This window comes from Corvus kubaryi, unplaced genomic scaffold, assembly GCF_017639235.1.
Source record: "Corvus kubaryi isolate FWS band 111438036 unplaced genomic scaffold, C.kubaryi_AGA036_p1.0 37300, whole genome shotgun sequence".
In the NCBI taxonomy this organism is placed as follows: Eukaryota; Metazoa; Chordata; class Aves; order Passeriformes; family Corvidae; genus Corvus; species Corvus kubaryi.
Window position 1 is genome coordinate 11,635,283 of NW_024581093.1, and position 23,913 is coordinate 11,659,195.

The 23,913-nt window shown below is 42.6% G+C and overlaps 1 protein-coding gene across 2 annotated transcripts in view; it reads left to right on the top strand.

Annotated features, from left to right (window-relative positions):
• Positions 1-23,913, top strand: part of ZNF423 (zinc finger protein 423) — a 229,630-nt gene that overhangs the window by 32,473 nt on the left and 173,244 nt on the right. For both annotated transcript variants that reach the window (XM_042027539.1, XM_042027540.1), the window contains exon 2: positions 10,040-10,099. In XM_042027539.1, the coding sequence (XP_041883473.1) occupies positions 10,040-10,099 (60 nt within the window). The remainder of the gene's footprint in view (positions 1-10,039; positions 10,100-23,913) is intronic.

Genomic DNA, 23,913 nt, shown 5'->3' on the forward strand with positions numbered 1-23,913 from the left:
GGCTTAACACCTCCAAGATGAGGACCACAGCCCAGGGCTATCAGCTGCCAGGCTTGAACAGAACCTGGAACCAAAGAGTGGGGGAGGAGAGACTTTGGGTATCTTGGAAAAGCCTCAGGTCAGAGGTGCAGTGACTGCCCTTCCTCCACTGTGCAGAGCCCAGCTGAGGGCTCCTCACTGGGAGGGGGAAGCTTATCCACAGCAGGAGGGGGTGACATGGCCCATCAAAGGATCCCCCCTCAAAGGGGTCCCCAGACCCTGCACCAGAGATGATGCAACAGACCCTCAGTGTTGCAAGGTACAATGTGTCAGGCTAGCCCCTGCAAGGGAGACAGGTGGGCATTCCCACCTGGCCCAAAGTGTGCATTAATCCACGAAATTCTGCATTCTTTGGCCTGTGGTGGCGTGGCTGCAGCAGCGACAGGTGACCCTCACCACCAGCAGACCAAATGAAGGGGAGCAACGAGACGTCGTTGGGACCCTCAGATGGGTGATGTGCTTACCTAACCATTGTCACACCTCCCTGTCCCCCCCCCCCCCCACTTCTTTTTCTTTCTTTCTTTTCTCTTTCCTTCTCTTTGTCTCTCTACTATTAAATAAAATACACGAATTTTTTGGCATCGATATTTCATCTTGTTTGGTTTTAATCTCATTTCTGGGAATATTTTGATCCTTCTAAGTTTGTCCCAGTTTATGCACAGAGACTTTAGCTTTCTTTGCTTTTCTGGGTTTAAACTGGATTGTAACAGGTGGTACCTGAGATTTGTGTATCTTCATTCAGTATCTGTGCTCAGAAGTGCATATGGGGTAGTGGGGCCTTCACTAATACAGCTTCTAAACCCAAAGTTTGGAGGAAGGTGTAAGATATTGCAATTATTTGAGTAGCACCTTGGTCATTGCACTTGCTGACCCACCTCTGGTCTGTTACTTGCATCATCACCATCATCTTGTCTTTGGGTAAGCTCAGCCTGCTTTTGGCATTTCTAGCAGATCAAGGGATCACTTCACAACTTGCAAATTTGACTCATGGACTTGAAGTCCTGGACACGAATTGTAGAGGTGTTAGTCTTCCCTTTCTCTACCTTCCTTGCTTCAGTTTGGTAGAGTTTTGGCACGTATGTTTCTGTCATCCAATTCCACTACAAATGGAACAAGAGTATTTAAACCCTTGGTTGCTGAAGTAAAATTTATGATTTTATGAGCAATGTGGAAAATACTGGATTCACCTGTTTTGTTTCACTTGAGCTTTAAAGTGTCTGCTTACTCATAGTAGATCTATTCTTGAAGAAGGTGCAAACACTATGGTGACAGTTGCCTTAGAAATGCATATAACAGTGCAGAGAGGAGGGTGCCCACAGGCAGATGGTGCTTGCTGTCCCCTGGCCACCCTGCACCCCATCTCCTTCTGTATCTCCACCTCTCTCACCACCTCTGCTCTGTGCCCCCTGCCTGTGTATGGTGTGGGCTGGGGCTCAGCCCAAGTGGGGCAGGTGAGGGCAGGGATTCTGGGTGCTCCCATTAATTTTGAGTGAAGCTTATGGTGGGTGGTGGGTCTGGGGGTGGAGAATGTCAGTGGGAGCTCTGTGCCAGGCAGGAATGGGCCATCAGCAGGGTGGGTTGCTTGAGCTGGGTGGGGTGCACTCCACCAGTTTCACAACCAGGAAAACTCCAGGCAGAAAAAGCAGAAGAAAGCTCTGAATTCCTGAACGTTTCACAGATTAAATACCATGTATTGCAATTAAAAGGAAAAAAAAAAATCCACCCTGCCCTTTGGGGATTAACATTCAATGACAAACTATAAGAACCATCAGTAAGAGTATTGATCCCAAACGTATCATGGGGTGTCTGCAGGCTCAGTTTTAAGAATACAAGCTTAATGTATTTTATGTATAAGATGTTGATCTTGACAGCAACCTGAAACACTGACTGCATTTTATTACACCTAACCCTCGTATTTATTTACATAATAGATTTGGATGGAAAATATCTGTCTCCAGTGAAGTATGTGAATTAGAAACACAAAAACTAAATATGAGCACTGGGAATAAATACACCCTGACTTGTGAGTCAGGTATGCAGTCTGTGGGAAAGGCTGTGATTAGCCATTATGTATGTCCTACAGTCTTTCTTGTCTCACCGAGATTAGATTTTTATTTACAAGGCTCCCTTTCTCTGGTTGCAGTTCCATTAAGTTTTGCTGTAGCGTTGGAAGAGGCAGGCCCGTTAGCTGCACACAGATTTACTGTGCGAGTTTAAGCTAATGGATACTTATCAGGCAGGCTGTATTTGGTGATCGTCCATCATTTGCTCATTAAACAGTGTATCTAAGTGATTCTCATTTCCTCCCTGCCATGTCTGGAAAGGAGGAAACTAGACACATTACGATGGAATATTAATGTCCTGGAGGATTTAGCCACCCATAATTAGATCTCCTTTGCATAAACCTGCTAGTGCTACCTTATTTTGTTGTTTGTCTTGTTCTTCTTAATCACCTTCACATCTTTTTCTGTTCCTAACGATCTTTTTTTCAGTTTCCCTTTGTAATTCTGTCCCATTTGTCTCATCCTTCTTCTTTTTTTTTTTCTTTTTTTTTTCTTTCTTTCTTTTTTTTCCTTTTCCTTGACCTAGTGAGCACAGCAGTCTGGGTTTCCCCACTCCTCCCTCCTTCACACAAAAAGGCTGACTTTGCCAGCAAAACCCACAGTCTCTGCCAAGCCCTATTACTGACTTTGGAGAAAAGCAGCTAGAGAACTTGTGCAAATTTAGGCTCTGAACTCGCTAAATAAGCCATGTCAGTAAACCCTCTTGTCTTATTCCCTGGCCTGCTGGCTCATGAAAGGACTAATACATAACGGCCCTATTTAAGGTGGAAAAAACCCTTGCTGGCTAAGGGCCACCGATGGCTGGATCAGCTGCTCGTTCGGGAGGGAACAAGGAGGTGGCCCTGGAGCTGTGAGCAATTGTGCTGAGGACCATGCATGGCCCCCATGGGGGATCCCAGGATTAGGACATGGGCAAGGAATACGCCATTGCTTCTCTGGGGATGCCCTGGTGTCCCAGTGCTCCTTCCCACCAACCACCAGAGCCAAGTGTTACTAAAGCTGAATGGAAATGATCACACAAACAAGCAAAATGCCTTGTAAACATGGGGAGACCCGAGAGGAATTGTCTGATGAAGTTGATTTTCTAAGGGGAGTAAACTGGCTCAAGTGGCTGCTATAAAGCACACCCAGAAGCTTCTGCCAGGCACCTTTTTGCTCCCCTGAATGTTGGTAGAATGTTGATATGAGGCCCCAGGGGGATCTCCCTTTCCTTTCTAGCTGCAAGGTACTGTGAATACATTGGGATACGCTCACAGGCATCTATTCTCAGCTGACTGGCAAAGCCCCTCAAAACTTCCTATTTTCCTGCTGAATGGGAAGGTTTTTCTGTGCACAGTGGCGAGAGAAAGCCCCAGCTGCTGACAAAGAGGGGCAGCCTGGCTCCTGGAGGAGGCGATGCCTGGCTCGGGGCCGGCTCTGCGCCCTGCAGCGCTCCCGGGCAGCGGCTGCAGCTCTGCCGCAGCGCCGCTGCATTTAATAACAAATGGGGCTGCTTCTCATGCTGCTACTACCCTCCTGCTGCAGATTTTTGTTTTGCAGACTCTTGTCTTACCGTTATGATGGAGAATCTTATCAGGGAACATCTAAGGTGGAGAGTGGGAAAGCCTTACAGCAAACTGAGAAGTGATCTGAACAGGAGGGGTTGGCTGGCTTCTGCTCAGAGTAGCCATTTCCAAACCTTTACCACTGCTAGTTGTGGCGGCAGTTCCCGGGGCTGTGCAGGACTAAGCCTCTCTGGGTAGCAGGCTCCGTGGAGCAGAGGTGTTCTCCTCTTTCAGTTTGAGGCATGAGCCTGTCCGCACCTCTCCAAAGGATGGGCTCTAGATGCACACGGAAAATACCAGGCTATTTAAGTGTAAAGGTTGTTAACACCCTTTGTGCTCCTGCCATGCCAAGCAGCTGGAAAGTGACTGCTTTGCAATCCCCGATCCACAAAGTTTTGAGCATCCTCAGCTCCCTTTGACTTTGTGGAAATGGAAGCTGCTCTGCATTTTGCAGGATTAAGAGGACTGTATCAAATCCCAGGCTGCCAGTGCTGTGGGATGAGTCGTGGCAGATGAATGGTGATCGGATGGGGCTATTCTGTGTCCTATGCTGATTTGGGAGCATGTAATTGCATATGATGGGAGGGATGGAGCAAAGGCTGGGTAGGACAGCTCAGAGTTTTGTGTCTGAAAGTGGCAAAGGAGCCTGAAGATTAGAGAAGATCACGGCGCTCCTGTGTGCGAGTACCGATAGCTAGGGCAGGAAAAGATGTGATTAATGTGTGACTGGCTTACAATGCGGCTTGGTGCTGGAGTATTTCTCTAGAGGGAAAGCTGTGAGTCTTGACACGCACATTACAGCTAATACACAGGCATCAGTGAGATTTCCCTGGGCTTATCTGAGAGTTCTGTCACCAACAAAACCTAAAAAAATCCTCCAACTAAAAAGTAGCACCAGCATTTTGTGCATTCAAGGTATTTTGTGCCTGGTGCTTTCTAAGGTTGCTGGCAGGTGAGGGAGTAGCCGTGATCCTGAATGCAGTGCTTGGTAACAGCCCTGATTCAGGAAAGTTCCCCCCATCAGCTGCGGGACATGCTTCTAATCCATTAGATTTCTTAGTAGTTCCTCACACTCTCACAGTTCCTGATGTTTTAGTTAGTGCACTATGGTGTTTTTATATTATGGGAAGTGTTAAACTGGTCCTTGTGGTCCTTGAAGCCTGTGTAATAGGATAAGGGAGCATACACATGCCATCTCAATTACTGAGGGGCTGTTGCTCACTTGTAAAGCTTGATTGCATCTAGAAATCAACATTTGGTGCAGAAGCATCTTACTTTGATAAGGTTAACTTCTTTCCTGGGAGTGATAAAGTGTTAAATAAGCACTGTGACTGTGAATGGAGTTCAGGTAATGGTAGCCCCATAAATAGATATTCTCACTCTTAGGGGAATGGATGCTGAATCCTTTCAGAAGTTTCTCTGAGCACAAAGAACTGAAATCTTTCAGCCTGCAGCACTCATGACCTGGCAATTAAATAAGCATCCTTGGAGAACATCTGAGACGAGCGGGCAAAATGCAAATATTTGGCATGTACAGGAGTGCTGTATTGTGATGTTGCCACTGCCCACAGTTCTTCCCTATGTCAGCCGTGTGCTTGCTCTGGCTCTTGCATTCAGGCCCCACAGTCAGCTGGAGCAGAACAGGGGTCTTCTTCAGACATGACAACAGGGAGTCCTCCTGTGCTGGGGCAGAACAGGGAGGGGAGGCAGATGCATCCTTCCACTTCCAGCAATGACGTCCCTGAACCAGGCCTCAGGTGGGCAGTCCACAAACTTAACCATCTTTTGAGCTGACTAACAATAAGAATTTCTATGCTGCCAGACCAAGGCTATTTTTAAATCAAACCCAGGCTTCCTGAAGGGTATCAGCTTCATAGATGCCTCTAGATTTCAGCAAAGACACGGATGTTGTAGCAGGCACACGCTTTGCTGAATTTCCTATAACTATCTCAGGATCATCACCCTGAAGGATGCAGCTAAAAAAGTCTCTGTTTGCAGTGTTTTATCTCTGTGTGCTGGCAAATACTATGGATCATTTAGAAAAGAGAAGGAAAAAAAAAGTTAATGCTTTAAAAGTAGAAATATAGTGCTGTGAGTGTTGATATCAAGCTGTAGTACTGGACTTGGAAACTTTTTCTTGCCCATTTTTTAAAACAAACTCAATAGCGATTTTGGCATGAAGAGTTCATGTGTGCCCTCTCTGTTGCTCAGTGTGTTGCACCTTGAGTGTTGTGCCAAAGATACAGGGAGTAGAGTGGGACCAAACTTTTGTCCTCTTGCTGTACTGTCTCTGTATTACTGAAGAAGTAAAACTATGCATTTCCAAAACATTTTAAGCTGATAATTCATATGGAGAGAGCAGATAGAGACCAGAGTAAGAGTGTACTTGCATAGCAACTTCTTTGTTCCAACCATGGCTTAATGTGCAGGCGTTTACACCATGTAAATTGGGCAGAAAATGAGCTGAGTTTTTGAAAGAAAATGGGAAGAATACAATTCAGCAGAAAACCATGTGAAGTGCATGTGTGAACATTCTGCCCACAGCTTAACATCAGTGATTTTGTGCGTCTTCATTTTCAATGCCTGCTATGAAATGCTTCCAAAATTTCAGGAAATGCTGAGCCTTCACTATCCTGCTGCCAGGATTCTTGAAAAGTAGTTAGAATTGATACAAGATCTCTAGTTGCTTTGGAAAATCATGGTTCTCTGTCTTGAATGATGCTGCTGTTTTCCTGTGGTTTTCCCAAGCTGCAGTGTTTCAGGCATGTGGGTGGCTCCTGCCCATGCTGAACATCAGCCTTGTGGACTTTGGTGTCCACACATTCAGAGTGATTAACTAGCACAGATGGAAGTGTCTAGACCTTGACTTTGATAATTATGTCTAGCATGTCTCAGAAAATGTATTGTCCTGCTAATGAAATGGGAATTATTCTTACTCTGCTGTGTATTTTGAGAGCGATTGTGTTGAATGATTTGTACGTCTTCCCTGGCTTTGTTTTGCCCATTACCACAAGTTAAGTAACAGCATCTACAAAGCGAGTGTTGATACACATGGTCACCTGAACCAACCTAGGTTTCAAGGAATGATGGCAAAAATATTAAGAAACTGAAAATTCAGCTTAAGTGAATCTCTGGGTAATATTATGGACTAAGGGTGTTTTTGACTTGGTTCTCAAGTAGTGAGACGTGAAAATCCCTTCACAGCCATAGCAGCCAAATCTGTTCTGGGTCCACTATGCCCTGCCAGAGAGGGCTCACCAAGTCCTAAGGCAGTCCCCGGGGGGCCTGTTCCCAGATGGGGGTCTGTGGGACTCCTCTGCCCTCTGTGCACAGCATCATGTCCCCATATCTCCAACAAGCCTGGGAAGCCTCCTCCTGCTTCCCTATGACTCCAGCAAAGACGTGCTACTGAGAGCAAATTTCAGCTGCGAATGCTTGGCTGTTGAAGTTGACTTTAGGAGGATGAAAACATTATATTTCCTTCTGACTTCCATGGCTTCTGCACACTGCTGAGGTTGAGGAAAAGCCAGCAGTGACACCACTTCAAATGCTGGCTCCTTAAATAACCATTTATATCCAGAAGATTAGGGCAGCCACAGAGGAACCTCTCAGCTCTTGGTTTTATGCCCATTATGGAGAGGGAGCAGAAGCACATGGAGTTTAGTGCCTCCTTGCAATTAAACTTGGTGTCTGTGACAAAGCCTGATCACCTATTTTTTGCTTCCGCTTCACAGATGCCATTTTCCATCAAACCTTTGGTGCTTCTTATTGGGTGTATAGACACAGTCTTTTGGTCTTTTCTGGATGTGGCTGCTTTTGCTCCTTGTTTCTCTCTGCCTCCTGTCTAGCTGGATGGATGGATGGGTGGATGGGCAGGTGAGGATTAAGTGCTTGAGTCAGTTGATACTGCAATCAATTCCTCTTGGAATAGACTTGGCTGTTACTTTTTCTTATGGTTTAGCCTCTGAAAGATGATATTTGCTTAAAAAAGTTAAAGGAAAAAGTAAGGGGAAAGGTGGTGGTAGTGGTGTGAGCAGCAGCTGCAGGGCGATGTGTCTGTGCCTAAGCTCAGGAGGCTCCATCCCACTGGCCTCCTCTTTCCATGGATATGCAGCACTGTCAGCTCTGTGGTGGGTCTGTGCAAGTAGAGGGGGAGAACCTGAAACCATGACTGCAATAATATAAAGTGAATTTCAGTGCTGTTGTCTCCACGTGTAAGTTCTCTGTCCCCTTTTCAGTCATTAGGGAGCAAAGCAAATTAATGCCAACAGAGGCTGATTCAAACCTTTGCCCTCATTTAAGGGATTCCAAAAACCATGGTTTTGTTACGTGCTGGAGCCAGCTGCCCTAGAGCAGTTCAAGGACTGGAGCAGTCTTTGGTGTTTGACCAACATGAAAGTCAGTGTGTTGCTAAAATTGTCAGTGACCAGTGCAGATCCATATACTACTCGTTGACTAGAACCAAATTTATCTCTTTTATGTATTTTTAGCAGACTGGGTTTTTTAAATCTTTCCAAGACAAAATGTAAAGAAAAAATAAAAACCTCAGCATAAAAGTAGTAATATAAAAAACTCTCCAAGCAAAACAACCAAAAAGCAGTCAAGGATAAAATAAAATTAAAACATTCCCCTTGTCTGTTTTGAGTCACGTACATGAATTTCCAACTTGGCTTATTTAGTTTTGGAGCAAAAACCCTCCCAGGTGTATATAGATTTTGATGTTAAAATGAGACACGCACTTGTGTAAGACTGAAATGGTATTTTGGATAACTGCGTCCAGAGTTTTTCTGTTATGAGATGGGTCAAAATGGGAACAAGATGGTGGCTTACAGAGCACAAAATGGTAGGTGAGCCCTTAGGAGGGAGCACGCACCAGCGAAGCCGCCTCTGCCACCATCAGGGAATAGGACCAATAATGGCTTCAATAAGCTTCTAGCTTTGCCTCTTGTTTTTTCTCTGTCATTCTCGAATTTAATATTATGTGACACGGCCTTTATGCTAACATAGACTCTGAAAAAAGTCTAACCAAGTCTCAAGTATAATTTCTCCAAAGAAACGGCTGAATTTCATGCTTCTCCGTTACTAAACACGCAGATTTAAGAAAACCAGAGTGGTTCCCCTCTATGGAACACAAATTTGTTTATGGTTTGAGCACAAAGTTACATTTTTCAAGGCACTGCCTATGTAAATTATATTCTCTGTTCCTAATGCCATATGATGCTATCACTAACATCAACTTGATGCCAGAATTCCACAGTGGATGGGGGGAAAAACTGCGATGAAAGCATAAAATCAAGACTCTTGTGATGCAAATGTCAGTGTTCACTGGAGCAGGTTGGCCTGAGCGTACAGGGCTGGTCAACAGAGGTTGTGCTTGTGGCCTTGCAATATGGTTTGGATTCCAGTTGCAGAATTCTACAGAATGTGCATTTGAATCCAGGATAACATGGGTGAAAGGGTGAGAGATTGTTCAGTGCATGGACTAAATAATTTTAATCAGAAAAAAAAGACTTATAATTTAGATTTGTTTGGTGTCAGGGTGACAGAGTGGGCAGGTGATGATGATAAATTTTTGCAATTCAGAAGAAGAGTTTCTGCAGTTATCACTTTCAAATGCCCATTCTGATATTAGTGTAACTACCACTGATTTCAGTAGCAGCAGGATCAGGCACTTTTTTACCCAGCTTGTTGTTGGCTGTTCTCTTAGTTATTTTTAAGAATGTAAGAATCAAGTGGTTTTTATAATTCTTAACAGGTAGAAGGTTTTAGCTACATCACTTGCAAGTGCTGAGCATCTGGCTCTGACAGCTTTCACAGCAACAACAAACCTTAAAAGCAGTTATTTGTGACTGCCATATCACAGAACGTGGTTCTATATCAAAATAGTATTTTTTAATTCTGAAAAACTGTGAAGATCTTACTGGGTTCTGAATATGGCTGATATGTTAGTATGTTAGGATGACATAAGCCAGGCAATTTTCCCTTCACAGGACAGTTCTTTACTATGATCTGTTGAAACATTAATTTCAAAAACAACCTCTATATTTACAATGGCAATTTTGCACATGCAAGTTGTAAATGTACAGAATTTCAAATGTGAACATTTACCAGGTAGTGGTGTTTAAACATCTATTAAAATTTCACATGAACTTACTGCTACCTGTTGAGGAATAAACTGCAAACACAAATCCCATATTTAGGTTAAAAAGTAGAAAAAAATCTCTTTAGTAAATTTCTATCTTCTGAATTATTTTATAGAAAGCAGTAAGTTCTTTTTCAGCAGTGAAGAAGTCTGTTTTAATACATAATGTCATGCTGTACCTAGTTTTCTGATGACTTTGCTTTCCAGTTGGTTTGTTTTAGCAATCACAACTTATTTTTATTCTTTTTCAGTTGAAGAGGGTGAATCTTCAGATTTTGCTTTGACCTGGGACTCGTCAGTGACTCAATCAGGTAAATATTTTAGGTTCTTCTGATTGCAAAAACTGCCAGAAAGCTGCCAGGCTTTTTACAGGAACTGTATTTTGTATGTCACATTCCTGTCTCAAATCCAAGACTACCCACTGCAACACAATTTTTATATCAGTTCCATATGGTCAATAAAATCTATTACACACAGAGACTAATATACTCTTATCCTCCAGAGAGCCATTCTTTCTTCTTGTGGGCACACTGAAACGGGTTGTGATTTCTCCAGTATAACCACTTTGAAGTTTTCTGCAATGGGCACTGTTACACATTCATTCCAATCTAATTACATAAAAGTTGCTTTAATAGGAATTTTAAGCATCGGTCTCAACTGGAATGTGTGTATTTCTCCTCTCAGAGGAAATTGGAAAGTACTGTGAGGGCTGGAGAATAAAAGTGGTACATCGCCATGGTAGAAAGATTTAAAATTTGAACGAGCTTTTGGTCTGCTTGACAGTAATAAACATGTGTCTGAGGCTTGTTCATCTGTGTTAGGTCAATAATTTGAATAAGGAGAGGCCCAAGAAACTGAACAGGATAAATCAAGTTTGTCTGTGTAATATGTATTGGTAATACAAGCATGAGGATAAATGTCAGATTAGATTGTGTTTAAAGTAACTAGCCACATCTCAGTCACTGTGCCCCATGTAAAGATATTTTGCTGCCTGTTTTTAACATTTATGAAATGCTTAGAATAATTTTGATTTTGAAGCCAGTAAGTTTATTTCTGTGCTCTCTGCACGTTGGACTGTGCAATGGTATTCTCTTAAAAGCTCACCAATGACATGAAAACAGCTCAGAAACTGAGCAGTAATGTGAAAACCAGCAATGATGTTGCATTCCCGGTTAGATGGGTTTGTAAGAGTCACAGGGAAACTGGCTCCCAGGAGGCACTTTCTTACTGAAGTGAGCATCTGTCTGGTCTCGAAGGCACAAACTGCCTTTGCATGGCACTTCGTGGCCTTTCACTTTGTGCCCACTGTGCTCTCAGTTGCACTGGGTGCATCTTCTCTGGGCACTCTGGCTGTTTGGAGGGGTTTGTGTTTCCACTAGTCTTTGATAGCAAATATTGCTGCTGCTGCTGCTGCAAACCCCCAGCTGTGATGTCAAAGGCCCCTTTGTGCCTGGAGCTAACGGTGCATGAAAAGAGCGCTCACCAGCTCTCTTGCTTGACCTTCATCTCAAACAGCAGTGGAGTGGAGTTACCGGTGTTATCTATCACGAGTCTTGAAGTGTATTAAATTCAAAATAGGTTAAGGTTCAAAGCAATGACCAAAAAAAAAATTTCTGTGCACAGCAGAGTTAATTTGGGATTTCTGTTGGTGACTATGCCTTAAGTAAAAGACAGACTGTGGAAGGCTTTTACCAGATTAGTAGAGTCTCCATTTTTCTTCATTTACTCCCACAATTATAGCTCTCATTCAAGATGTTGGATGTGGGATAGAATGTATTGTATGCATGATTTATGGCAGCTTAAGGAAAATGTGTGTTAATTGGGGGATTTTTTTCTTAATACATTTAGCAGCTACAGATGTCAATCTTGTATGTGTATAAAGATGTAATACCATATCCTGTCAAGACAGGATGCAGTACATGAGACACAAGTTGCAGGCTAGAATGTGATTGAGGAACTACACAGAAAAAGCTTAAAAAGCCCAAGTTTGTGGTGGTGTGGCTGCGTGAAGTCACTGGCTCTTGTGTGGTGTGGCTCCACAGCTATATTCAGTAACTGAAACCAGTCCCTCAGTCCCAGTGTGCGAGACTTTCATTATGTTCTTTTATGATCTTCCTGTTTGCATTAGCTCCAGTAGTGTGATGTTGAAGTTCAATAAAGGGTGAAAAAACATGCTTCAATTTCTTGTTTCGTGCCCCTTCCTTCCTTGGCCCAAAATGACAAAATTGCCTCCCCTTCTTTGACTCCCCCAAAAGAAAAAAAAACCCAAAAGGCCAAACCTGGGACTTGTTAACTCTGAAACATTTGCCAGATGTTTCAAATTAACATATTTCTCTCCCTTCTTCTCCTGTATGTGTTTGTACATCTCTGTGTGTGTGCAAACACATACAAAATGACTTCTGAAAAATTCTGCTGGCACTCTGCACAGCTGCTGTGGGCTGGGGGAGTCATGGTCCCAGGGTTGGGTGGTATGTAGGAACAGCAAGAGCTGTTACCGGTAGAATGTAAACTTTAAACTTTTTAAAAATATATATTTATATTTTTCTACTAGCAAAATATTTATATAGGTGCATCTGTGGGGAGAAAAGGAGCTTTTGCTGCTGTATTTTATTTTGTTCGTCTAACCAGTAGAAGCCGTTCTGGAAATTTTTTCTGTAAGCACGAGCTGAGTCTGCATTCATGGGTCTTGTCCAGGTGGCTGTGATGACCATGGTGTGCCAAATGTCCAGGTGGCTCTGATGTCCTTGGTGTGCCAAACATGGAGCTCCAAGCTTGGTGTCTCCTGATGGGGCTTCTCTGCCCCTGACACGTACTGAGGGTGCACAGCCTGTGCATCCCTGACCAGATCATGGCACTGGGCAAGGGGCTGCTCATGGGAGCTGCTTAGTGCAGCTCATGGAAATTTGGCTGTGAACACCATGGTAACGGAAATGCTGCGCTCAGATGGGTCTGTCTGGTGATGGCTTGGTACAGGACCATCCTTCTTTCTCTGGCAGACTGTGTGCACAAGTTGCTGTCTTCTCTCATGTAATTGCTTGTTCCTGGTGAAACCTACAAAGGCAAAATGCTTTGCAGGAATCCAACCCATGGTGTAGTTGCACTGAGGAATTTATTTCAGTGCTTCAAATAAAGCTAGAAATAGTGTAATTTTTTTTTTTAATGACAACAACTTAAAGGCTGTACATAATAACTTAGAGAATCAAGAAAACATAGACGCAGAGGCTACCCTTGCACCAGGGTGAATAATCTGAGTCTCCACTAGTCCTGTTTAACAATGGGCATATAGCAAATTTCCTTCCTCTTCAAGTTTTGTAAACATTTTTTCCTTAATGTAAAAAGAAGAAAAAAAGCTTTTCCTTTCCTCTCTTAATCCAAGGACTTAGTTTGTTGTTAAATAGATGGTCAGGAGTGTTTTGCTGTGTAAGAGGCAGTGATGTTTTCTGTTCCAGAGGAGCTGTGTATCTGAGTACTCCTTCCCTTGTTTTCCCCCCCTTAACAGCACATGCAGCTCTTGCAGCCTGTCTGTACTATTCCAAAAGTGTCACTGGGGGTGGACTGGGCAGGGTTGCTGGGGGCCAGGCAAGTGCCCACCTCTGCTCTGCAAAAGGAGTTCTAGCTGCTTCGAGGCCAAGATGAAAATAAGATTCAAGACTTGCAAAACAAAGGTCCGGTCAGACAATGCTGCATTTCTGTTGCAATACATCACAAGGGTATTATCTTGAGGAGCAACAAGGGACATTTTAAAGAAGTAAAAAGTCTTAGTAAATATATAGAGAATTTAAGGCATGTTAAAGACCTATGAAAGCATTTTATATGGGAGTTGCTGGGGAGTTTCTCATTAGCCTGACTGTGAGGCCCCAGGGAATCTTGGCTGAATTGTCTGGGGCAAACAGAGCAGATTCTGTCTTCTCCTCAGGAGCCTGCAGACCTAAAAGCCTAATTTTTTTGTGTCTGCTTTTGAGGTAGCTGAAGGTATCTTGTTTTTCTCTGCAGCAATGTGTTACAGTACTGATCAAGAAAGAGTTTTGGAAATAGGGAACTGTGGACTGTGGTCTCAGTGCTGGGGACAAATAGCACTGGGTTTGTCTCTGTGCTCAAGTGTTTGCAGAGCATGGGTGTTCTTTGCAGTGTTTGCAACAGGAAAGGCCTCCCAGTGCCCAACCATCCATTAGCACATAACATTAGTGTAATTCAATTATAACATTCCAGAAATCATAAAAATAAATTACAGGTTGGTATTCCCCGCTTTCCCCATTAGCTCCAAATTTCCTGTCCCTGCCACTGAGCTCGCAGCAGCAGCTGGGCACACGTGTGAGGGACATGTTAACACAGCACAGCACGGGGAAAAAAACCAAAACACAACATTTTAGGACACAGCTATTTGATGTTTTTCTGTTAAGATTTCTCCCCTGTGCTTTTTTTTATACAGTACACTGCTTTAGATTTTTAATTGTCTTCTGCAATTTCTTTTGAAGTTTCCCTCCTTTAAGGGAAAGAAAAGGGGAAGCAGCAGCTTTTCAGAAATGAACCACAAAATAAAACCACTCTGTGGTCACTCCTTTTCCTCTCTCTTATGCTTTGCATGGCATCTTCCAGCTATGTAAATCAAAATTTTCACTTGGTATCTCTAGAAGAGCAGCATCTTGACACAATTTGGAGACTTATTTTTTCCACAGGGCTACCAGAGCCCATGCTGGGGTGTTTTTAATGCTGTCTCTGCTGCTTGGGGCTCGCGTTGCCTGTTCCCTCCTGGCTGTTCCCTCTGTTCTCCTCTTCTTTCTGTCTTCTGATCCCGGTGCTGCATTGTCTGCTCCCAGTGTTGAGGGTTTCTGTTCTCCTCTGTTTTTTAGAGTTTGGTTTAATTTTGGCTTCCTGGGGAAGCTGGGGTCTCATGAAGCAAACAGAGACTCACTGCCACAAGTATTCTTGTCTTAACTTTTTCCCATTTTCTGCTTATTGAGATAAATAACAGAAAATGTGTTCTCCCACCTCACCTTTCCCCTTGGGGAGGCCTGTTTTGCCTACGCAGCTGCTTGCCCCCTCAGCTTTCCTCCAGCACCCTGGGCTTGCATGATCCACTGCCTGGTGCCCAGGACCAAGAGCACCATCCTCACAGAGCCCCATCCCTTGTGTGGTGTCCCAGGATCCAGGGCTGTCCCTGCCCTCTGCCTGTGGACATGGGCTGTGTCAGCAGCAAGTCAGGGTGCTCAGAAGAGAGAGACTCCACAGACACCAAACTGTTTTTCCCTATTCCTACATGGATCGGATTTTCTCATTTAAATTCTAAATGCAGAATGCTGTAAAACACAACGTGAAATTCCATGATCTCTGTTGCAGAGCACTGGAAAGGTCAGTTGCAATTCAGAGCACATTAGAAACTTGATATTTTGCAAGTACTCTGAAATTACCTGTCTTGAGTACCTTTACAAGCTCAGATATCTTCTAAAAGCTGATTTCATTGGTAAATCAGTATGAGAAGATACTGATTACACTGGGTAAGGATTTCCAAAGAAATAAATCTTTGAATTTAGCAAAAAAACTTAAGAGACTTTGATAACTTTTTTAGTTGAATATTTTTTTTAATATACTGTGAGATGTCAACTGGTTGGCTTTGCTATGTTGGTTTTAAAAATGGCATCCTTGTCCCTGCATTGACCTGTGAGATGCAGCCCAGTCAGTACAGTATGAGGTTCTCAAAATTTTAAAGATCTGCTCTGGAAGCATCCAGAACCCAAAAAAATGCAAACAAGAAATAAAGCTTGGAATGTTTGCAGCTCAGGTTACTGCATTCCCCACTTATTATAAGTTGAAATTTTATTTTCCTTGGTAAGGTGTGGATTTTTACGGTGTCACATTGTAATGTGTCCTTTAGAAGAGAAAATAAAAACAATTCTCCTTTCCTAATTATAAAATTTATTTTTTAACATTCATATTTTACTATTACCAATATCTAAATATTTTATTAATATTTAGATAAATACTAATTTATATATATTTATATACATATTTAAAGAAAGTACTTTTGATAGTGTTTTATCAAACAGAAGATGAAGCAATAGAAAGTACCTGATACTCAGATAATCTGGTGGATGAACATCCTAGACATTTTTGTACAAGATTTTTGTAGCTGGATAATACAAAAAGAAACAATATAAGTAGTTGTAAACCGTTTCCAGATTCCTCTGTTTGTAGGAGCTCACGGCACAACTCTGTTTCTGCAGTCATGAGGGCTTTCTGTGAGCAAGCCTCTGCTCCCAGCACTCCTGGGCTCCTGGGAAGCGGCATGTGAGGCTGCAGGAGGCTGTTGGCTGGAGTGACAGGGAGGTTCCCAGGAGTCCCTGAAGTCCAGCCAACATTGCACAGCTGTAGCACCTTCAGGGAAAGGAGAAGTATAAAAATGGGATTTGTCAGCGCACGCAGTGCAGCGTGGCCCCAACACGTGCGTGTGCCATGGAAACAGCCGCCCCGCCAATCTGCCCGGGCGTCTCTGGTGGAGCGGCGCCGTAGGTGTTCCCCTCTTGTTTGGGGAGGGAATCTCCGGCAAGAAGGAGCAATCTTCAGATGTGAACACAGCATGGGTGTCAGTATTTAAATTAGAAGCACACACCTGTGTATTATGGCATTTCCTAGAAAATACTTACTATTAAAAATGTTAATTGGGAAAACTATAGCAATAGCACAGAGGAGGAGAATTAATTTCCATGGTACAAGGGGCGAGGAAAGAAAAGCTCATTTCAAAGTGAGCTATCGAGTGCTCCCCCTACCCCATCACCCGCCCCTTGCCAGACTTTTTAAACAGACCAGCTTTCCAACATGCATTGTCTTTAAAGGAAGCTGAGCAAGTGTAGTGCATGGCAGCATGTCCTTGGTGCCCAGCTTCCCAGTGCCTAAAGCCAGCCCTCCTAATTGCTACAAGCTACATCTGTAAAAGGGAGGATTTCTGGAGGCTACAGGGTCACAGCCCCACCTGGCCTTGCAGATAAGGCCCCAAGGACTGGTGTGCACTGGGATGCCAGTAGTGCGTCAGGACTGGTAATGGGTGGCAAGCTTTCAGTTAAATCTAGGAGTATCTGTGGGTCATTGGGATAACCTCATCTGAAGTCTTGTGAGCTTGGTATATGTGCTGGCATGGAGTTGCTGTGGCTTTGGGGATGTTCCCATAGGGTCTTCTACCAGCAGCATCCTGCCAGAGATACAAACATGCCACCAGCACGAAGGGTTGCGTACTGATGTTGTGAGGTGGGCAGGGAATAACAGGATTTTTGTCCCTGTGACAAATGGTGCTTTTTATTTAAAGGTGTGTCTGTTGGCACTTTATCTGGTAGGAGATTGTAACACTGTTTCATTTCCTAGCACTGACTGAAGGAGGTCAATCACTTTCATGGGTGGATCATCAGGAGCAGCTTTCTTGGCTCTCCAGGGCTTGCTTGGTCTCCCCCAGGCCTGAACATCCTGCTGAAGGATCTGCCATTGAGCTGGAGTGAGCAGTGGAGGCGAGGAAGGCACAGCATAGTACCTTCCCATCTTCTTCATCTCTTCCTGTGTTTCTTTCAGTGGCACTACCTTGTTCTCCCTTGCTGCCCAAGCAAAGGGCTGTGATCAGATAACCATTTTTTGTGGTTTTGAATAAAAGTTGTATCTGTTGTTTACAATAACTTTCAGGGACACAACTAGGAGTAATGGGCTAAGGTAAAGCAAAGGAAATGCTGGGCTGAATATCAGGAAACCTTTCCAGGTAGTGGGATCTAATAGCCTGGTATTACCTTCCATTACTCTGGTAACTAGACTGGACAAAGTGCTTGAAATTACACTGTAGGAATGGTCTTACATTAGCAGAGAGATGGATAAGATCGCCTTATAAATCCTTCTCATCTCTAATTGATCCAATTCTGCTGCACTCTGGATTTGCTAATCTGCAGATTTGAGCAGACAGAATGGTCAGGCAAATTGTGCTTTCTAGAGCTTATTTCAGTAAATATTTTTATGTAGGATCTCAAAGCACTTTGCAAATGCTAATTAAGCCCCCCAACCTAGTAGGAAGCCTTCCTTGTGCCACTTATCCACACTACTTTGCATTATGCAGCATGCACAATACTGCAGGTTGACCTTCCCCAAAGGGCTCTGGCTTCGGAACTCATGGGCACTTGCCAGCCCATCTTGCTTTGAATAATTTCTGCAGGTCAGTGGCTTTGCTTTTCCAAATCTACCTTTCCTGGCTAGTAGGAGTGGAAGAGGATGAAACCATGCTGCCGTAGGAAGCAATTGCAGTGGGTTTCACCTTTGTGAAAGCAGACAGCTGGAGAGTTGAACAGAAGCCTCCTGGTGAACAATTTCTTTGGTTTTCACAGAAACTTGTTCTCCTTTGACTAGTTTATACTTTGCAGTTGTAACTGGTAGCTCAAAGCTTCCAGCCTGAATAAATGTAGAACAAGAATAGTAGAATATATTATGTTAGCCTGTTGTTTAAACAAGAAAAATCAATAAAATATAATGCCACGGTGGTGTGTGATAGCAAGGGCTGTCAGCAGGATAAATAACGACTGCCAGGTTTTGTATAATTCTAATGCTGCCGGCTCCCCAGTTGGGAGCTCGTGTCGGACAGTGCATCCGAGTTCTTGCCATGAGGCAAAGTCTAGGGTAGTATCTCTGTCCATGGAAATCCCTTTTAAAGTAGCCCAGTCTAATAATTCCCGAACTGAGTTTTCAGGAATGGAGGTGCGCAATATGCTAAACACACCTTTCCAGACCAGTTCGACAGCATTGTTCTGTGAGCCGCTGTTCGCCATTTCTCAGTTCTGTCAGACCTCCCTGTCCCGGGGGTGAAGGGGAACAGCGTACCTCTGGAGGAATTCGGCTTGGCTCGCAGCAGCAGGACACGTCAGAGAGTGCAGATCACATCGGGGTCACCAGATATTACCGCAGGCCTGGTTCCTACGGTATATCACCGTGTCCCTCAGCCATAGGGAGGAGGAGAAGATCCAGCAGCAGGAATTGTGCAGCAAGATTGATTTATTTAATTATTTTACAAACTCTTCTATAGACTTTTTCTTCACAGTCTGATTGGACAAAGGACCAGCCACCCGTTGGGGGTGATTGGCCAAAATCCTAAAACATCCATTATCAAAATATTTTCCACTATACCATAAACAAGACTTTTCAAGGTTGCAGGTGGCTTGGTTGTTTACATTCCCTGCTACCTCTTCTGTGAGAGAGAAAAATCTCTCACGGACTTAGAAAATAACAAGAAGATCCTCACTAACAGCATTTTTGTACCTACAGTGGTGGATCCCCAGTAATCATTCTTCTTAAGAAAAAAATAAATCGCGGCAGTGGTGAGAATGGGGTTTTATAAATAAGGTTGTAAAAGAAGAAAAATAAATGGAATAAACAAGCTGCACTGCTTTGCATTCTGCGCTAAGAACATTGATATGAAACTCTGCAGTGAAGAAATGCATGAAATTTATGATGCTCTGCCCAAAAAATCTTTGCTTATTCAGTACAGGAAACTAGAATCATTTGGGTTGGAAGGGACCTCTAGTGGGTCTTGCTCAACATTGAACTGACTTGTAAAAGTTTTGTAGGCTTTACCATGGTATTTTTGGTTAAATTGTCTTAAGCTATTTAGCTTATCATGGACCAAGAGTCCAAGTATTGTTACTGTAGTATAAAAATGTGTAGCAAACAGAAATTAAGGCCGTAATAGAAGATATGTTTGCATTTCTGTCATTTGGTGTCTAAAGTAGCCTTTTTCCAGTCTCACTACAAGGAATTACGATGTCACTGTCAAAGTAAACCAAGCTTATCTCAATAATCTTGCATTTGTTGTGTATAAATTCAAATGAGAAAACTGTTAAATGGGACCATTTATAATGAGATTTGAGATACCCTATAGCTCTCACTTGAAGACAAGTGACCTTTGTCTTCTTTGGGGCTGAGTAACAGTGCGATGAAGATTTAATAGATGTGTGCGGAGACCTGGCAGGAGATTGGGGTGTACGTGGAAGAGGCACTCAATGTGTCTTGCTCTACATATTTTTGAATTCCTTGCACTTGGGACTGGAGTGCTGCCTGTTGGTGTGTGCTGCTACCCATGCCTCCTTTCTCCCTTGGATGGCTTTGGTGTTTGTTAGCAGAAATTATTAGACAGTTACAAAATACTAAAGAGAAAAACCCACACACTTTGCCTGGAAACAGTCTGTGTTGCATATAACTCTGACAAGATCAAGCCTCTAATTAAATTATCTGGCACGTGGGCAATTCTGTTCCGAGATCTGCTGAGCTAATGTGTAGCCATTAGCTCATACAGCCACCAACTCAGAAATACCAAAGAGACAATTTACATAGGGCCACAGCGTGTTTTAAAAAATTCTGGTGAGTTGTGAAGCCTGTAATGTTAATTGCCAGTTAGCACATTGTAATTGCTGTAATTATTTGCAAGTAAAATGATGTAAGGGACTTAACATTGTACTTTTCTTTAGCACTTCACATGTTGGTGATCCACTAAATCTCCTACTTAAGAGTTTTGCTGGTTATTTTAAGAGCTTGACAGCCACTTGCTGAGGTCTGATCTCACCCACAAGCTTGCCATTCTGCCTGTTGGCTTTAATACTGAGCAGTGGCTCTCTGAAGTCTATATTAAAAAAAAAAGGCAATAAAATAATAAATGCAAATGTCTGCTGCTGACCAGTGAGAGCATAGCCAGCCCTGCAGCTGGCCATGCTGGAGCCCAGCTGGGAGAGAGCCCTCAGCACAAATTGCCAAGTCTATTGCCTCCCACCGCCACTCTGCGGAAGTGGGCCAAAAGCTCCTCCGTATGGGATTAAAGGGATGTGTAATAGATTAAAGATCAAAAATGTTAATTAAGAAATGGTCTTTTCTAATAAGATGCCTTCAAGGGCATGGTACCAAAAATGAGGCAATATCTCATTTTGGCAACAGCTCAGGGTTGTAATGAAGCTGGTGTGGGGGGGTGGGTGGTAAGGGGAGAAAGAAGGGACACCTCCTATTCAAGGCAACTCCTTCAGAAGGAGTAAATCAATTAGCAGTAAAAACGTAAACATGTGAGTCAGGATGACATTAGTCTGAGTGATGCTGAACAACATGGATTTAGAGGTACACATTTTAGCTTGGCCTTTCCTTGAGGATAAGTTGGTAGTTTGCGACTGATAAAAAAGGACTCCTTCAGTTTACTGGTGTTTAAGCATCAGCCTGGTAATTTGGCTGAAAATAACCAGTCTTGTTGAAAGCTTTGATGCATTTGCAGTGAATCTGTTCAATATATTTTAGTGATGTAATAATCTAGATCTAGAAAGTTCACCACCTTTGTTACTGGATTGAAATTTGTAAGCGTAGTGTTTGGGTAAAGGCTTATTTCTCTTAAGGGGAGAGCCACCACTCTGAGCCCTCGTGTTTCAGGCTCCTGCGGGGGGGGAAGTTTATGTTTTACAAATAAACTGATATGCAAGTGTTACTTATGTGTTTCAAACCCAAAAGGTGCTTTTGAGAGCTGTGAAATTTTATTGCATCATTATGACTAAAGAAAACACACTTTTCCTTAAACTTGAGCAGTCTAGTCAGTGAGTTCACTGTTACATTTTCTTAGTAAACTCATCAAAACTCTAAAAGGAAAACTTGGATGTTTGGCAGTGCTTTTTCCTTGTGGTAGAATGATGGGATTACGCATGCCACTTCATCCCACAGTTTCCCCTCTGAGCGCCTTGATACTGCAAGCTGCAATATTTCTGAAGCAAGTTATTTGCCAGCATAAAATGGCGGGAACCTGCAGGCAAATTTCCTCCTATTGGTTGGAAGTTTTTGCTTGTGTAAAGAAAACCACTGGCATGGTGAGATCTCTGTGTAGTGTGTGTATGTGTTTTAAGGCTCTGACTGTTGTTTGCACCAAAGCCAGAGAGGATTTTCAATTTGAGAGAAATATGGTGGGAAGGCGTTTGCTGGCCGTGTCCCTCTGTGCATATAGTGAGCTGGGGCCAACTGAAGCACCCTGGTAGAAAAAGCCCTCTGACAAGGGTTTGAAATTTAGATCTGTGTATATTTTATTTTAATCTATTGTGTTCTCCTTGAGAGGAGGAATGATGGTTTTCCCTGGTTTTCCCCTGAGAGGTTTTTTGGACCCCTTGAGCTGGGCATGATGTAGACTTGTGCTTATTGGTATTTAGCTTGGATAGGGGCTATAGGTGACTTAAATGACACTAAATTCTTGTGCCGTGACTTTGTCAGATGAGTAAATACAAATGGAGATAGTGGTTGTTTCCATTCACAGAAAGAAAATTGGAGAACTATTTCTTTCTTATTCAAATAAGATGTTTTTGTGGTTTGTAAATGTATTGTTTTGACAGACTGATTAGTTTCATCTTGATTTCACTTATGGTTTTTGTTAAAAGAAATGTGTAACTTGGTCTTGAATTAGCATTCTCCTAAGAAGGGCTGTGTCAGGCCATTCCTGCTGACACATCCAGGAGATATTTTATCAAGGAGATAAAACTGTAGCAACCAAAAGATCAATGTGTTTTTCTGATTATGAAGCTTGCTTTAAAGTCTATAAAACCGTGTTCTGAGTTGAAGTGTTCCTCTACATAATTTTGACAATATTAAAGAAAGATATCTGTAGTCTGTCCTTCTTCTTTCAGTGACAAGAGGGAAGATTTCAATTTTGCATTGTTCATTTAATCAAATATTTGCAGAAAAATGGTCAGTTCGTAGTGCTGTCATTGCTTTCTACAGAGTGTGTCCATTATTGGAACTGAGAAAATGTGGGCTTAAATCTTGATACCAGTTCATATCAGACTGTGTGTGATTAGCACAGAAGTCCAGAAGACCATTTATTCTGGTAAATGAATGAGAAATGTTCTGTGTAAAAAGCATTTGGCTTCTCTTCCTTGTTCATATTAAACAAAATACATTTATTGCCAAATTTCCACAGTAACATCCAAGAAGTATAAAGAAAATCAACAGGGTTAGTGAGGTATAACTGAGAGCAGCATTTGGTCTATAATCTTATAAAAGAAAGGTTGTTCAGTAAAAAGGTACTTTTTCTGATTAAGGTGAATTTCAGGCAGAAACCTTGCATCAGTTTGTAATAGTCAGATTGGTAAAACAATTTCCAGACATGATGTTTGTGAAACCCACATTTTTTTTCTCTTTTTTTTTTTTATATACTGTGTGTACAGACAGCTGCAGTGTTGAAGACATGAGGGATATCACTTCTGCAAATGCTCTTTGAATCTCAGGGTTTATGTTGTGACGAAAAAGCATAGATGTTTCTGTATAACAGAACTAAATTTTGTTTCATTTTTCTCTCTTATTTCCAAAAAGTGATGCTCAGTGTCCATGGTGTTGTGTATGTGAAATTAAATAAGAGTTGGTGTTGCTCTTTCTCCAAAATGGTTTTTAAAAACTGGTGACTTTTTAGTGGATTTTTTATGTAAAGAGGTTGTAAACCTGTTGTATTTTAAGTGTCTTTCTGAGTTGTAGACAAACAAACAGCTACACCACAGGCTCTGGAAGAGCAGCAGAGCCATCAGTGAACTATTAAATAAGAAAAGACATCATAAGAGTTAAGTGATTTTTAGCTTGATCCTGTAATGGAATAATTTAAAACCATCTCTGGTTAATGAACTCTGCGGCCAGGTGGCATAACTGGCCAAGGATGTAGGAAGTGGAAGCGGCTGAAAAATAGACTCCTAGCTGTGATGGCTGGGAGAGCAGTGGAAGGGTCCAAAACAAAACCCTAACCCCTTATTCTGCACCCACCGCAGGCTGTTGAAAAAGCCATTGAGTAGGATGAAGTTGTCAACTGTGCATCTTCCTGCCAGTCAGCAACTAAAACACAAATTTCCTAATGTAAGGAAAAAAGTTGGGTCTAGGTCCCTCCCAAAAAAGTGCCTTTTAAGAAAAGGATAATTTTGTTATGGTTACTACTTTTTACCTTGGCAAAGTACACAGGGAATGGAGCTGCTAAAGTACACATCATCTAAATTAGGGTTAATTAGAAGTTCTCCCAGATAGCTGGTGCTTCATCAGCAACAAAGCAGCATGTAAATAAATCTAATTTCTCTCCAAATAAACTCTTCACAAGCTTAATTACAACAGCAACAATATCTCCCCC